This window comes from Aptenodytes forsteri, unplaced genomic scaffold, assembly GCF_000699145.1.
Source record: "Aptenodytes forsteri isolate BGI_AS27 unplaced genomic scaffold, ASM69914v1 Scaffold61, whole genome shotgun sequence".
Lineage (NCBI taxonomy): Eukaryota > Metazoa > Chordata > Aves > Sphenisciformes > Spheniscidae > Aptenodytes > Aptenodytes forsteri.
In genome coordinates, this window is record NW_008794443.1 from 6986106 (window position 1) to 7004202 (window position 18097).

The window sequence follows — 18097 nt, forward strand, 5'->3', positions numbered from 1 at the left end:
CACTGAGTTGAAGAACTGTTAAACACAGCAGTTAAGATGGCAAATATAAAACAGAGTACCTACTTGTTAATGTACAGGGGAATACTATAGAACATTTGTAAGTATCTATAGGGGTCTGCAGTAGAAGACAAGGTTCAGAGTATACCAAAAGAAGAAAAGGAGATTTCCTGTGTTCAGCATTAAATTTGTCCCATAGAGGAAGAAAAATATTAAAGAAACTGGGTAGGCCTGCGGAAGGCCAACAAACCTTTTATCTCCTCAAATAAACATATATTTCTTTTTTCTCCTTCCAGACATATCTGGACTACCAAGTCTTGAGCTATTTAAAAAAACCTGAACTTGGGTTTGCAATGCCCACTGTACTATCTTTCATCTCCCTAATAAGAATTTTGTCACTACAGCATAGCTTAAGAGTCCTCCTTCATGGGAAATATACTTGAATATTCTACACAACTGAACAACTTTTTAACTGTTTTAAAACCACAAGTGAACATGAACAGTCAACAGAAAATAAAACTAGAAAGAGAATTCCCTACACACATCACACACATACCAACATTGTAACTGACCAGGAAGATGTCTTAAATACCAATAACCACAAAACTTCACTATAGTAATAACAAAGAAAAAATAAAATAAAAAAACAACTTTTTAACTGTTTTAAAACCACAAGTGAACATGAACAGTCAACAGAAAATAAAACTAGAAAGAGAATTCCCTACACACATCACACACATACCAACATTGTAACTGACCAGGAAGATGTCTTAAATACCAATAACCACAAAACTTCACTATAGTAATAACAAAGTAAATATAAAATAAAAAGCAGTATAACTTCAGGCAATACAGTAGTTATCTGTATCAGGACACTCTGCATACAATGGAGAAGTTAAAGTTCGATTACCAGCCTCACAGTATTTCACAGGCACAGAAGTGCCCAGGACAGTATACTGTAAACTTCTATTACATTAAGTTATACATAATTGGTCAATGGCAATTATGGGTAATAGTACCAATTAGTATTGCAAAAGTGAACTAAGAATAAAAAAAAAATCATAATCCAGCATTGTAAACATCATCTACATTTCCTTAAATGAAAGTAACACCCGATGCAGAATTTTTATCTTGCAGTTGTTCTTATCCCCAAAGTAAGGAAAATTAAACAAACGTTTCACCAAAAGCACACTGGGAACCCTTTTGATCATTCCTCACTGTCAAGAAGACTCAGTTTGCAAGAAATGTCATTACTAGATTGGACTGATGGACTGGAGATCCATTGATCTGGACTCCAGATGCTTTAGACATGAATTGTGAAACTATCTGTGTTTCATTAAGAGCTGAAAAGAAAATCTGGATTTAAAATGCTGAGGAATCTCACTGTTGCTGGGATAGCACAACACACTACCCAGCACAAGTTGTGCTGTTCAAGATGATGTAACTGCAAACACAAGCAAGATACTGAATGCTTAAATGTCCTCTCTGTATTATGTGAATAAAGAGAAAGATATGCAGCCCAATATGGTGGCAACAGGATCCAATATCTGATGCTAGACAGAACTCCTAAGAAACAACTTCTTTTACACTTTCTGGAGTTTAAATTACACCAACAGAAAAATGAAATTGTTACAAGTTGGTATAAAAGACCGGTCCTTTAGCACTTTGTACCAAAAATGCTTTCTAGCTGCTGATCAAGAAGTGATTGACACAAAACAGTTCTTCAACAGGCTTGCCATTTAGACTTAAAAGCAAACATGTCTGAAGGTGTTCACAGCAGAAAAAAGGAAGCAAGTGGCAATGTGATGAAAACTAAAATGGAATCCCACATTGCTTACCCATCACTGTTTGTCTGGTTTCCAAAAAGGATGAGATGTAGACTTGAGGACTAGTTCCTGTGTAGCTAAATCAAATATGAAATTCATCTTGAAATAGGCAGTCTCTGCACAAGTGATAACACCGGTTTTAAAGGAAAAAAGTAAGACTAGATTGAAAGTATTGTTCATTCCCTGAATAACCACATTAGTTCTTTGAGTTGTATAGCTCCGTAGAGCACAATAAATGTGAAGTCATTAATCAGTCTTCAAGTAATGAGGAGGAGTTCAAACAGGCTTGAAGAACCTTGGCAAGTAAACATTTGCTAAAACCAACTAATAAACAAGTGACCAGCTAAGCAATAGGTTTTTAAAAGAGATCATTGAGAACATTATGATCACTAAGAGACCCACTCCAGGGGAAATAACATGTAAGCAAGTATTTCACTGCAGTCCTCATTGTGTGGCTGGACTTCCTCACCTTCCTTTAGTTCAAAGATCCTTCTATTCACTCTCTTCTCTCTCCCTTCCTCCCCTCCCCAACACACACACGCAAAACTAAAAACCAGAATTCCTTAAGTTATTCCAAGGAATTCCTTTAAATACACACAACTGTACATGCTAATGGTTCTCATCTCATACCAAGCCTATGCCTAGAATATGTTAATTAAACATTATTATCATATTTAATCACATTTTTAACTCTCCTTCAAATCTGGGACTTATCCTTCCATGGAAATGTTTATGTTGCATTCCAGACTAGATCAGACATGGTTTTCTCCATTCTCTCAAACACTGTAAGTGTTGGGAAATCAATCCCTCTGGTTTGAAAAGAGTGCAGTATAACTTCTTTATAGGCAAAGCATGAAAAATAAAGAATTGAACTTGGATGTGCTATTATATCAATACGTAGAAAACCATTACTGAAACTTTCTGTTAAGGCACTTGATCATAAGTTATTGCTCAGTATGGAAGATGCATTAATGATAAAGACTGATTAATACCTCTGAAGAGTAAATGCATAAAACTTAACTCATCTCGCCTTCTTGATTTTAAGAATGTTTAGTGGGAACCTGCAAGCTTTGCCATTAACCTGTGATTACAGGCAGCTGGACAGCTACTAAAAGTTTCCTGTTAAATACCCATTTAGTCCACTTTTTACTGCAAGGGAATTCTGGCAACAACTTGAAATAGACTTTGGATGGAATTGTCATTACTGAAAGGAAATGAAATATTTCTTCATGCAGGGTCAGTAAAACAAGCAGAACCTTGAGCATTGATAGAACTGCATTTGTTCAGCATCATTTTGTAAGGCATTGGTACGTTTTAGTTTATTTTCTGAACAGCGGAGGTAGAAGAATCCTAAAGAATAACTGTTGGCAAGGAAGAACAGGAAAACTATATACTTTAGATCATTATATATTAATCAGTGTAAGTAATTTAAATGTCAAGAAAATACCAAAATTCAACCACTTTAATTTTACTGGGGTCTGGTATAACAGGTTTCAAGGTGTCTGAAAGCATCACATCTACCATAGAAGCGCCAGCTCAAAATCTATTTGTTGCAAATATTTTCTTTAATTACAATGTTGTGCAGTTTAGTTTAAAAAGTTGTACTCAAGCAATACAGCAATATATGTGATAAGCATGCTTTTATTTCTATTAGCCTTGGACCTATGCTGTCTCACTTACTGGCAGCAAAATGTCTAACTTAGATAACTGCTTTAAATATATTAAGATGAAAGGACTTAAGGGGCCATTCTCCACTATTTTGAAGCCTACATATTCATTGCTATTGATCCTGTTATTTCTATGGGACTTACTCAACACTTTCAACCATTAGAATAGTTTCATTCAGGGATTTAAACAAAACTTACATTAGCTCTCACTCTTGCCCATCTGCAGTATTGCAACTTAAAAAGAGAATGCTACTATATGTAATAAGTCATGCCAAAGCCTATTATCATCAAGCACAGCAATACAGACTTGTAAATATATTAGGAATGTAGACCAAAATTAGAAGAGAGTATTTACTGTTTTAGAGCATCATACAAAATTTCCAAAGTTAGTCTGGTATTTGAGAGAGCAAATTACGACAGTTCTGTAGTTATTCTGATTCATGTTAAACTTAACTAACAATATACCAAAAGTATGATGAAATTTCTGTGAGAATTTCTATTTAAAATCACATTTTCAAGTATTACCAGGTACAGCTGATGGCATTTCTTGGATGCCAGATGTTTCAGATCTTGAAGAAATGTGCTGCTTTTCATCAAAAGCTGAAAGAAAATCTGGAGTTAAAATGAGTAGTGACTTCAGAGCCACAGTATTTGGAGAGCAGCTGTTGGGCAGTTCAAGACAACACTGATGTGAGATCAAGCAAGATGGCAGCAGCTTTAAAGATCAGCTGTGAAATGAGGTGTTACATAAACACTGAAGCTGGTGTGAAATAAAGTAGGGGCAATTCTGGTATCTCAGGCTAGGTAGAATTCTTCTCACTGGCCTTTTTTTTAAGTACGTATTCTTTGAAAGAAAATTGCAACTACCAGAAGAAAATTAAAGGCAACATAAGCTAGCAGAGGTCTTTTTGTAGACTGTTATTTAGCCAGTGCAGTAAATTATTCTTCAGCTTTGATTATACAGAAATGGCCAAGTTGAGAGGGGGGAAAAAAAGGAAAAAAAAAAAGCCTAGCATCAAGTAGTCTTCAAAGCAATGTGTCTGAATGAATCTTAGCACTATCCAAAGCCAATGGAAATGAAGGCAAGGGATGGAAAAGCTAATGGAATTACATGCTATTTACCCATCACGCTCCCTCTGGTTTCCATGGAGGGATGAGATGTGAATTTCAGGCCTGGTTCCTGGGTAGCTAAGATCAAATATGAAAACAATCTTGAAACAATGAGTGAGATCAGTCTTTAGATAAGGTGGTCTTTGGCCCTTTATTAGCAGGTCCGAAAGGTCTAAATTTATTTTAGATTTCTTGTATACACACTTCTAATTGATATTTGCGGTAGCCTACTCCATTCTTTGTCTTGTGGGGTTGGTTTTTTTTGGACACATAACATCTAATTTTGAGGCATTTACTACAAGGCCAGCTGTCTGCATCTGAGTTTAAAATTCCATCCAATGGCAACAGCTGACAGCAAACCCCTTCTCCCCTGCACTTTATTGTGGATGTTCCAGATAAGTCTTTTAAATAAGGAGCTGCAAATGCCTAATGTTATTTTGATACAGCATGCCTTCACATTAGAAATTAGGCATAAAGTTATGAATCAGGGCTTAATTCAGCCTAAAAACATCACTTTATGCACACAAGTTGGAAAACGTATACATGGAAAAAAGCCTGTAAATGACCTCTTTAGGCAAAGACACGAGGCAATTTAATAGCTCAAGCTACAAGAAGCATTGTTTAGTCTGCACACAAAAGCTCACTACTAAACATCAAAGTTAGAAACTTTATCATTTAGTTTATAAACACACCTCATGCAATGTGGAATATACATTAAATCCCGCTAGCCTGCATTTTTGAAAGTCATGTGGGAATGGTTCACTGCATAACAGAAGCATGTGGTATCAACCTAAAGCAGTATCACAGAATCAGTGAAACAAAGCATAATTGAGGTTGGAAGGGGCATCCAGTATGCTAGATGCTGAAAAAAAATCCATCAAATGAACATTCACAGTGCAAACAACTTGAAACAGCATGAAGTTGTATAAAATTTTCAGCTTTAGAAAGAAAGAAGCCATTGCATTCGCAGAGACAAGAAAACTGTCAGAATCATGAATATTAACCTAACCACACTATATATGTGTTCTGTAACACATGAACTGTTGAGAGGCTTTAGAATTTATCCTAAAACCTGAAATAAAAGATGCCGAAGAGTAAGTCTTCACAACCAGATGCCAGTAAAAGAAAATATATTGATGCTTGTCTGAGAAATTATATTAGACATTAAGAAAACATCATAATAATTCACCCAGTTCCACTTTACTTGAGTCGAATATAACAGGTTGCAAAGGTATTTGAACAGTTACTGTAAAAAAACCAAACCAAACAAATACCATGTTCAGCTTGAACCTGTCAAATCACCCGTTATCACAATAAAGATTTCTGTATAAATATTTCTGTAATCATAATTTTGAAGCAAAAGATATTTTAGGGATTACACTGCACAAATAGAGTATTATGAGTGACAAAAGTACTGTTATTTATTTATTTATTTATTTAGAATAACTATCCACTGGTGGCTGCTGGTAGTTATACTGATTTCAGGGAATCTGTTGATATGGCGCTTTTGCAAAATCAGGACAGCTGAATCGGGGCAGGGCTCAATATTGATGTAAATTGGTAATTATAGTATGAGTAAATTCATGTTCAACCAAAGTACAAATAAACAATGATAATCTGAGTCATCTCTGTCCTTAAAACTTCCAGAAAAATTATAATTTGTGTGTAATATGAAATTACCAAAAACATAAGATATAACTGTAATACTCCACTATTCTGTGTCATGATAATCCTAAAAGCCTACTATTTCAACGTTGTTATCCCAAATGCAGCAATATACCACCTTCTTCCTGCAATAACATTAACCCCAAGGTAAAGAAATGTAAATTAACAATACAACCAAAAGTACAAGGACATTTCTTGTGAGAATTCCTAACACTAATGAAACTACATTTTCAAGAAATGTCATTACCAGATTTTGTTGATGGCATTTCTGGAATAGCAAACGTTGTGGATCTTGAAGAAATAGGCTGTGTTTCATCAGAAGCTGAAAAGAGAATCTGAGTTTTAAAAGTTGCAGTGGCATTAAAGCAACTAAAATACCACAGTACCTAGCTGGCAGAAGCTATTCTGTAAAACGAAACAATGATACAATTAAAAATCAAGACAGTAAATGGCCTGAGAGTCAGCTGTAGGATGACTGACAGAAGAACAACCAAGCTGATGTCTCCTATGGTATGGATACAACATGAGTTCTATCAGAGTGGTATTCTCATATCTATTACATTTCCAAGACACAGAATTTGTATCCTTTTGAAGAGCTTAGGTAGAGAAAGTTTCAAATAAGAACTAAACCTACATAAAATTGCTTACAGTAATATATGAGTATGTTCCTCAGTTATTCAGTCTGAGCGGAATACTTTCTACTTGCCAATAAAAAGAAGCAGTTGACATGAAAGCATTGCACAAGAAAACTGACAGACGCATTTTGTTCAAAGATGATGACTTGTGGTCTTACGACAGTCCAGGGCAGTGATGAGAAAGTGGAAACTATAATACAAGTATGTGCTATTTACCTATTGCTATACATGCGGTTACCAGGTAAGAAAAAGATGTTGATCAAAGCTGGTCTCTGGGAAGCTAACAAAACAGCTAACAAAACAGCAAAAGTCTTGAGATACTGAGGCAGACAGTCTTCACACAGGTGGTATCAAAACACTTTCCTGAACACAGTCAACAAATTCATATTTTGCCCAGGGATCAGATTTTCCCTGCAACTGCCACAAAGGTACTTTGATATAAACAGGATTATTGAGAAAGACCATCCTTTGGTGGAAAATGGCTTAAAAACTTCTTTATGTTTTTATGACAATATTTTAATGAAAACACAAACGCAAAAATATCAGATTCTATCAGATCACTAAGACCACCATTTCTGTTAGAAAAATTATGCAGCCGGCATGAAAGAAACATGGTCTATTTCTATGGGCAGTGGTATATGAGAAACTGAAGAGTAGGTGCTCTTGATGATAAGAACGCTCATGACTGATTGAAGTCCAAGGACAAGTAATAAGAAATCTAAGTAGCCCGATTCTTTACATCAAGAGAGGATGCTGTGGTAGTTCTGAGAGAACATGCTGCAGAGAGCAGTAAAGCCACACTTGACTAGCTGCCAAAAGTTTTCCACCTAATGAAGATAGTTTGATTTGACTGAAATGACCTTGGATAAAATAGAGTTCTTAACTTTAAAAGGGAACAAAAATATCGCATTCATGCAGAGGCAGGATAACGGTCAGTACTACCCATGGAGCATTAACACAGCTGCTTCATGTTTGTGTTCAGTGTGAATTCTGTAATAGATAAAAGCTAAGACTTTTCTAAATTTATCTGTGATGAGAAACTGAAAGAACACTGATCAAAGTTTAACAAATAACACTAGGGAAAACATGAATAGTGTATGTATGTTGTAATAAACTAATCTCCAGATGACAAAAAAAGTTAATGATCATTGACCCAATTCCACTTCACTGTTGTCAGATGCAACAGGTTTGAAAGGTGCTTGAATAGTTATTGTAATAGAGAAATATGTCATTTTCGTGTGTTAGGATTTTAGATCACATTGCCTTTCACAGATACATTTCTAACAAATTCACTTTTTCTGTAGCTATGTTTACTAAGTTGCACTTAACCAACACAGCAACAAATGCAAGAAGCTGCCCATTTAGTAAGTTTTAGAATTATTAAAATGAAAAATCATTAGCGCCGAGCTGGAATGTATAACTTGAAAGGACAAAAAAAAATATACAGCTGTTTTACATTGAAGGCTTCAAGGTCTGATACACCACTGCCTTGTACCTTGGGCAGCTACTCATCCCTGCACACAATGGATAACCAACCAAACTGATTTCAGAGCAATTCAGCCACCTGTTCTACTAATTCTACACCAACAAAATAAGAGTACAAAAGTGCAAATGAGTGGAAAACCCAGGCCTGAATTAATTTTACATTATTTGAGATTTATATTCTACTTAAACATCCTGACCAGAGAAACACAGCCTTAATATTCTCAAAGTATTTTACAGTTTATACCACCCAGCGCTTTTGAACCTGTGCACTTAAAATTAAGGACCAAATCCTTCCTAAGACTCCTAATATTGTGTCTGTACGTTTAGCAGATGTGGAGCATCCACAATCCTATGTTTCCATGTAATCTATGCGTGTTCAACAATTCTATAAATAAAGGTATTTCAATCAGGTCATAAGACATGCATCTTTGACACACAAGCATTGTATAGCACTTATGTAAGTGCATTCAAAAAGGTTAATGCTCATTGCCCTTACAATACTGAACACCACTTGCAAACATATCAAGAGGAGATGAAGAAGTAGCTTCAAGTAATTTTTCACTCAGAAGCCAGCTTTGTACATGCTTGCTTTGTTGTCTCAGCATAGTATACTGCAGAATCAAGACAACTGATATTAAAGTTGGTCCCCAGAAAGAGAATGATGTTTGGTATAATGATGTAATAAAATATCACTTGCGTAAATCATCCTAGCATGAACAGCAACACAGATGAGAACCTCACAGCAACCCTCTATTTTTTTATGACCACATTCTGGGAAAAATCTCATGCTTAAATACAAATGCACATATTCTGCCTAAAAAACTATGTTCTCTGTAAATACACAGGAAGAAATAATAAATTATTAGCAAAATAACTGTAAAAATATTTTTAAATACTAAAATGCTGTACTGCAGCAGTCTTTTGAATATTAGAGACTACTTTAAAAAGTTATAACAGGAAACAAATGTTCAACCAACAAATCTCTTTAAAAAGTGCCTACTAGCTAAAGACAAAACATTTCCTCCCCAAAGGATAATTGTTATACTGACAACCCAAAATTCATCAAAGCTCAACAATTTCCTCTCATCTGCCAAATTCAGCCCCACTCTCTGCCTGCCCCCCCCCCCCCCCAACCCTTCAGTAATATGATACTACCCTGAAATAGCCAGATCATATCAGGATCACTTACTGTTAGAGGCTAGCAGTACTGCTAGAGAGTTCTAGAGGCTAGAACTGCTGGACACTGGCAATTATTACAAATAGCATGAAGCCTTAATGAACAAATGAAAGACCATTGCAGGCAACATTAAAAAGCCAGGACAAATAACAAACATTGGAATAGTACTACTTAAATATCAAGAAAGATCAAGGATTGGAGGAAATAAAAATGTCATTTACCAGTCTCTTGCTCTGACAATATTGCAGATGTAGATGTTTGGGGAGTGGAAGTAACATGAAGAAAGTCATGTGAGTCTGGAAAAAAACATTGTGACTTATTATTTAAAAGATACATGAACCATCACACCACGGCATCACTGCAACCATGGACTCGATGGTTTAGTGTCCGAATAATAAGGAACTGAAGAAACATAGAAATATATTCTGCAAAATGAGCAAAATTTTAAAAAGAAAGAGGTTAATACGCAAAGATGTATAAAAACAGATAAATTTGATGCAAAAATTGAAATGGAACGTCACAAGTAGAATGGAAAAAAATTCCCATGAGGTTAGTAGGAATGTAAGACTGAAAAAGCTCAAGAACACTGGGCAAAGGGAGGCAAAGAGAAAGCAAATTTACAAGATGATGATACTGAAACAAATCCAATTAAAAAAAAAAGAACATAAAAAGTGATCCAGACAACATCACCAGACATGGGAAGAGAAAGAAATATCCTTAGGCCAGCCAAATTTATATATTTTGTTATAATTACAAGTATCTGATTTCTCCACTGTAAAAAAAAGAAAGTGAAGAAAAGTCCTTTAGTAATGCAAGGCAAGAAATGTAAGTTCCCTGGAAAAGACCCTGAAGTGCATGACATATCTCAGCTGATATGAAAGCAAGACTGCTACAGACAAAAGTGCCACAACAACATTGCAAGACAATGTGGTTCATTACACTTTTAACTTGCACTCGATTTCATGTCTGTAGGCTTACCAGCCTGCTCATGTATTGCTTTGTTAGCTCATGGGCCAAAAAATACTGCCAGGCCACACGACTGGTCTTGTATACCTGCCAATGTGAAAGAAGCTATCTCTATGAGCATCTCCACCCGTTGTCACCAAGTGCCATATCCAATGCCTTAAGTAAATATGGCTTTTCGTGTACAGCCATTTCATTTCTACACTTACGCTTCACCCCAGCGTAGGCCCAAGAGAAATAACAGTTCAGCTAAAAGCACAACAGTATCTCTTGGGACGATTCCCGTCCTGCATCGTTACCAGATCTGCAAGAAATATCGTTACCAGATTAGGTCACCAGCATGGCCAGGCGCCAAAGGCTGCCGGTGTTTTGAACCTTGAAGAAACACGCTGTGATTCACTGAAAGCTGAAAAGAGGCATCGTTCTTAAAACTCTAACATGACCTCAAAAGCAGTAGTAGAGCAGAGCAGTCCCACTTCCAGGTGATGGCAACGTAAAGGTGTGGGCAGATGACAACCAGCTGCCTTGAAAGTCAGCGGTGAAGCAACCAATAGCTGCACCCTTGGCCCAGGACACCCTGGTGGGCAGCTGAACTGCAGTGCTGTCCTCTTGTGCCAGCCCAGCCGGGATTTGCTTCCTAAGAACGCTGTCGTATTTGAATGTGTCAGAGAAAGGAAGACCCGCTACCAAAACGCAAAGAAGCAGGGGAATGGCAGCTGAAGGCAAGGTGTGATAATGCGTTCTCTACACAAGCTGTCACTCAGTCCCCGCAGAAAACACTCGTCGGCAATGGAAAAAGCATGGGATCAAACAACAGAATCGCAGAACAAGTTGGCGAGTGCTTCGGCAAGCCAAGCTGCACCAACAAGTCTTCATACTCTCCATGGAAGATGACAAGGATGCCAGGTGGTTTGGGGTGGGCGGCGTGATGGGGAGCGAGAGAGAAAGGGGAAAATGGAAAAAGAAGGGGTTTTGCCAGTTACCCATCACGGTTTGCTGGGTTGCCAGGGAGGAAGGAGCGGTGGGCTTCAGCCTTGGTCTTCGAGTAGCTAAGATCAAACACAAAAACCACCTTCAGGTCCTCAGACAGGCTGTTGCCGCACGGGTGGTATCAAGACAGAGCTATAAACACGGAGATGTGGCCCTGCTCGGGGCAGGCTTCCATGTCACAGCATCACTCCCCGTAGTAGCATGTTGCTAGCTTTCAACTGGCATAGGTAGCCCAAGGTAACAGAGTAAACCTAGAAGTGGAACCCCAAAAAGGGCAGCAGAAAGCTTACAAATGGAGCAATTTCTAATAAGGAGCCATAAGGGGCCAACCGCATCATGGACCCACTTTTCAGGACATCAAAGCATCTGAACAGGCTCATCGCTGCAGAGAAAAGCATTGCCAAAGTAATCAACATAGGAAGGGAATCACTGGCTATTTACCTATCACAGTCCTTGTGGTTTCCAGTGAAGCAGACGAGGTGGATTCCAGGTCCGGACTCTGCGTTGCTACGGTCAGACATGGAAATGGTCTTGAGATATCCACACAGTCTTGCCACGGCAGTACAAGCAGCACCGGCTCACAACACCCCAGAGGTCTGTATTTAGGGCAACACATGCCTTTTCCTGGCAGTATCTTGTGACTGATCAAATCAGCAGGCAACCGTCTTGCCGTGGTTGAAACTAACACAATGCTCTTAGAAACTCAGTACCTAAATGGCTCTCCATCAGTAGAAAAACGGCTAAAGGACTACTTCACCAAAGCACTCCCTACATTTCCTTGAAAGATACCTAAAAAACAGTTGTTGTGGACTGAACATGGGAGCCAAGAGACCCACCTTTGGATTCAGAATTCAAGATCTGATCTCACTTTTCCCTAGAATCAACCAAGTCCTTCATTCTATGGGTCAGAAATCTCAGTCCCTGGCACTAATAAACCACAGTGACTCTGTACGGAAATGCTTGCAAACAAGTGACCAAAGGCAATTTTTCTGCAGAATTCTAGCACATCTTAGAATCATAGAATCATAGAATCATTGAGGTTGGAAAAGACCTCTAATATCATCGAGTCCAACCATCGACCCAACACCACCATGCCCACTAAACCATGTCCCTAAGCGCCTCATCTACTCGTCTTTTAAATACCTCCAGGGATGGGGACTCAACCGCTTCCCTGGGCAGCCTGTTCCAATGTTTAACCACTCTTTCAGTAAAGAAATTTTTCCTCACATCCAATCTAAACCTCCCCTGGCGCAACTTGAGGCCATTCAACCACTTACACTTGTACAGTCCATCATCCCATTGTACACTGAAGAACAAGTAACTTCACTAAAGTGACTTCCTCATACTCTCTTATCCTAATTTTGCACAGAGAAAATGCACAACCTAATACATAAACCAGTGTAAAATCTAGTCTACGTGTACTCATTTGCACTGTGCATCTTTGCTACACCGTGGGCTTGACTCCAGATCTAAGGGAGACAAGACTGTTGGTGACAGTTTTCAAACACGCACAAAGATGAAGAAGTTGGTGGTAATAAGGAAATGGTGCCTAGTGATTTCTGTGGGATTTTTTGAGTTTCCCAACCTTTGGAAATTGAAACCCTTCTGTTCAGGTCCCTTCTACGTGAACCTTTTCTAGCAACATTCAATGACTCACTAACCAAATCAGTAACTGGCATTTTCCCATGGTTAAAAACTCATGGGGTATTCTTAAGAACAGCAGCTAAAGCTTTTTCCACCTATGGAGAAGCTTTTGCATCCAATGTACAAAGTGACCAAATTTGACATGTTAGCACTTATTTAACCATTCCAAATAACAGGCCTCCATATATATATACAATCCTTCACAAAAAAATGGAACACAACCCCACAGGACAATCTAGCTAATCATTTACAAACATAAGAAAAATTAATCTTATCATTCCAACATTTCATTTTAAATTTCTCAAATGTTGCAGCAGATACACCTGGTCTCTCTCTCTCCAGTTACACATTTATACAGAGCAAGTCGGAATAAACCCTCCATTTAGCAAAGCATTGCTGTGTCTTTTGAGAGACTGCCTAGATGTCAGGAGAACTACAATGAAGAGAGATATCATTACCAGCTGAGATTGGTGGCATTTCTGGCATGCCAGATGTTGTGGATCTTGAAGAAAGAGGCTTCCTTTCACCTAAGTCCGAAAAGATAGTCTTGTGTTAAAAGGCTTAGTTGCCTCAGAGCTACTATGGATAGCACAGGACTCAGCAGACAAATGTTGCATTGTTAAAATGGAAGCACAGGGAAATTTGCTTGCAAATCAGCTAGGCATTACTGTGTCTCACAAACTGTTAGGCTGGTGTGGAAGTCAATGTAGAAACCACGTGACCTAATTATTCATACCAATGGGAATTCTTATTACTACTTAATAATCTTAGCACATTAAGAATTGCAGGTAGTAAGAAAACACCTTTGATCCAGAAAACAGTCAGTGGGCCAGCCAATATAAAGCTAGTCAAAACAACCTTTTCACAGAAACATTACACAGAAATATATGTTAAGCACTTAATTCCCTCTCACAGTTAAGTTCTCTCAGCACAGGAAAAAAAAAAAAACAAACCAAAGCTGAGAAAGGCAGGTCCACAGCTTGGAACCTCAATAATGAGAAAACCAAACCAAACCCAACCAATTAAAGGGAACCCACCTCTATGGTCCCGATCCTCCATCTACAAAGATGAATGATGAGTGCAGATGAGAATCTAGTTAATGGCAGCAATAAGTGGTATGAATTACTGGGATGGTGACAACTAAAGCAATGCAAAGCTTTGAAAAATAGCAGCAAGGATAAAAATGAGAAGACAACCTTTACAACTAAAGTCATCTTATCAATTTCACCCAGTGCCGTTCCTAACAACTGAGGTTCTGTAGTAATTATGGGCATGGATATTTCCGACTCAGTAGTATCTCTAGCTGCAGAAAAAAAAAATGTAAATACACCTGAGAAATAACTTAACGTAAATAAATTAAGAAGGAAGATTTGTGGGAGAGCAATTTTACCTTCCACTGCTCTGCAGAGTATTATTTTTTATTATTAATTTATTTACAAAATGAACCTTTTTTTTCCTAAGTATTTTAAATACCCTCACTAACTACTTAGCTGAAGATTTTTCCCATGTGTGCAAATGTTCACAAAGAGTTTGAAAAACAATCTATATATATTTTTACATGCATTTGCCTTAAATAGCACCTGAAAAAACAGCTCTACAACATATAGCACATCTTTCCATGAAGTTAAAATTCAGAAAATTTAGGAAAAATTGTGATTTCAGGAGATTAAGGTCTCTCAGTACAACTTCATTAAGTCACTTAGCTCTGTGCAGTTTCTCAATTTCGGCCATTTTTTTTCAGTCAGATTTGGGGCCAGGTATCCCATATAACAGAATGAACTAATTTGATTTAAAATCATGGCCTGGGAGTAGGATGCTTTATAGAACAGGGCAGCAAAACCGAACTCTTGAAAACTGTACTGGGATGCCAAGAACCAGTAGGTTATACAGCACAGAACTTAATAAACTACAGCTGCATTGCTCAGAGTAAGTCTTGGGCAATGAACTGCTTTCCTTTCCCCTCCACCTCCTCCTACCCCTTCCCCATTGCCCTCACCTCTTATGTACACACTTGTTCATGATCAAGCAATGCTTAAAAAGCTTAAGCATCCTCACATATCAAAGGCTACAGGAAAAACAACAACCTATCTCCAAAGCTGTAACTCAAAGTATAGCTTAGTTAGAAAGGTCTGGCTTGAGATGTGTTTACTTTCTTATTTTAAGACAATACATAGGAAAAATCACAGCAAAATGTATGTGGACATTGAAAAACAGACAGAAAGGAAGAAAACAATCTTATCACTAAAAAGTATCATATCTTACTTGACTGTAACAGTCTTAAGCCTTGCAAAATTTAAATCTTTTCTTGACACACCCATTTGATCGATATTGCATTATTCAGGCTCTGTAAGCTAGTTGCAGTCTTGCTTTAAACCTGTGCTGTGCCTGATCCCAGGAATTAGGATGCTTGTTATAGGATTTGAAAAACTAATACATAGGGCAACACCCAATGCAAGCACTATGGAATAACTGTCTGAAACCATCAACATGGAAGCAGTAGTAAACTTTCCAGCACCAACCAGCCTAACATAAGGGTACGCTTCTGAAATAATATTACTATAATCTACCAGTGTCTGGTATTTCTGAAGCTGTAAAAGTTTAGGGAGTAGAAGTAACATGAAGGAAGTCATGTGAAGCTGGAAAGTAAAAACAAAAATCATGCTGTATTGTTTTGAAGTGACAAGAACCATCATGCAACAGCATCATATTATGAGCTGAAGAAACTTCTAGGTAGTATTTAACACATTATATTCTGCAGAAAGGCAGACTCTGAGATGTACAATAACCAATTAAGTACGAATTGAAAACAATTTCCAAAAACATGCATTAATGCACAGACACATAATGCAATTAATGACCAAATTGTTAGCAGAATTGTACAAGAAGAAGTTGAACTATAGAGTTAAAAAGGAGAAATACAAGGCCGCTCAAAAAAGGAGAACAAACTATGAATAAAAATTAGCAAACTGGGACTGCATGGAATTTTTGTCTAGAATTCCAAGGATCAAGAAGGAGGATATCCTGGTGCTGAAACTGGAGAAGTAAAAAGGATGACAAAGCAGAAACTGTACCAAATGAAAGATATAAACTGTCTTTTGTCAGACGTGAATGGCTGACAGTTGCAATCAATCTCCCCTTTAGTAATGAACTTCCTTCAAAAATTAATTTCTTCCAAAAATATATGCATCAGGCATTACACTATTAGCATGCTAATGAAGTGAAATCTTTCCAACCGGCTCTCATTTTACTACTTTTTTTTTTCTTCTTTTGGATAACTGTCAGTGGCCCCTAGTAAATAACTAGCTCTTACAAACTCATCTATAAAATAAGAGAAACACATCATAGAAATTTTCTAAGGACCAAATAGCCAGTGTCTGAATCTTCAATGACATGTTTTTATAGGGCCAGTTTTGAAATCTGGCCATACTTTAGAAGTATGTCTATGTTTATACAGAAAGGCTAAAAGAAGAGCTACATTTTCAAAAGGTGTTGGAATTTCTGCAGTTTCCATTCATTTATTAGGACTCTGAGTACTTCAGCAAATCAGGATATTCCGCTTACAAAACTCAGGCGTGGACAGGCCTATTTAAATTTAGTATTTACTGTAAGTCCAATTTAATTTTAAAGCTAAGAATGACATGTTGTAGCCAAATATGAAAAAATCTCCAAACTACTAGCTCAATATTTCATATAAAAAGTCATAAAGTAACCTGCCATTTGATACAGCACTTTCATACCTGCAGTTATTCTTCATTTATGTCAAACTGAACAAACTATTGAATGAGAGGCACTATGTCTCCTCTGAAAATTCCTAACTGTCAAGAGGATTAATCTTATGAGAAATCATTACCAGATCTGGTTGGTTGCAATTCTGTGGTACCAGATGTTTTGGATCCTGAAGAAACAGGCTGTGTTTCCTCAAAAGCTGAAAAAAGAATCTGAGCTTAAAATGCTGAGACCTGTGACTTAATGGATTAGCATCAAATAGCTTAGTGAAGGCTGTGCAATCCCAGATGATGCTAATGCAAAGCTAAGCAAGATGGCAGACGGCCTGAAAGTGAGAGGTGAGATAACTGTGTCATGACAATAGGAGATGATGGCTTGCAATACAGTCTTCTGGCCTTGAAATTTGAGTTCCACATGCCCAAAAATTCTTATCAGCAAGGAATTTTATCTTATCACATTTTCTGGGATAAGAGCTGTAGCTATACAAAAAGAAATAATCTAACGATGAGATACGACAACACTGTCTTTAAGCAGTTTTTAAGCCAGTAACAAATACATTTTTCAGCTGGTTACACAGCCACAAGAATGGTGAATAAGCAGCTCTGTGAGTGTTGGTAGCCAAAATTCTAAAGCAAATCTTAAAATTACCATTTGCAGATCTACATGATGCTAAGATAATGGAAAAAAATCATGGAAATAATCTGCTGATTACCCATCTCCATCTCTCTGGTTTCTGCAGAAGGTAGAGATACAGATTTCAAGGCTGGACTCTGAGTAGCTAAAAGCAAACATGAAAAAAGTTTTATGACACTGAGACAGACACTCTCCTTGCAAGTGGTACAAAATCTAATTTTAACTGTAACTAGCAAGTTTTTGTTTGGTTTGAAGGACCTTTTTTTCCTATTAAATTTTACCCCATTCAAACTTTGGCATACATTATCTAATCAGGCTGAATCCATATTACTTAGGTTTTTCTTCACAGCAAAGCAGCTACAACCCAAACACAATACATTTGATCTTCACAGCACTCTCAGGTCTGCATAAACTGGTTACTATTACATTATGTGTAACTATTTTAAAAGGAGGTGTAATGGGAAAAGACAAAAAGTAGCACAATGAAGTCAATGAAATAATCATGAAAGTTTGTAAACAGCACCTTTTATCTGTTATGCTGTAATGAAGACTATTACAAAGATCTTATGGTTATTTCAC

The 18097-nt window shown here is 37.4% G+C and overlaps 1 protein-coding gene across 1 annotated transcript in view; it reads right to left on the reverse strand.

Moving 5' to 3' along the window:
- The window catches only part of ABI3BP (ABI family member 3 binding protein), a 168236-nt gene that overhangs the window by 76941 nt on the left and 73198 nt on the right, over nt 1-18097 (reverse strand). Inside the window, exons 13-21 of the mRNA XM_019474770.1 lie at nt 17598-17663; nt 17010-17084; nt 13618-13686; nt 11957-12022; nt 11509-11574; nt 9784-9858; nt 6513-6587; nt 4613-4678; nt 4016-4090 (exon numbers count right to left, since the gene is read on the reverse strand). Coding sequence (XP_019330315.1) covers nt 4016-4090; nt 4613-4678; nt 6513-6587; nt 9784-9858; nt 11509-11574; nt 11957-12022; nt 13618-13686; nt 17010-17084; nt 17598-17663 — 633 coding nt within the window. The remainder of the gene's footprint in view (nt 1-4015; nt 4091-4612; nt 4679-6512; nt 6588-9783; nt 9859-11508; nt 11575-11956; nt 12023-13617; nt 13687-17009; nt 17085-17597; nt 17664-18097) is intronic.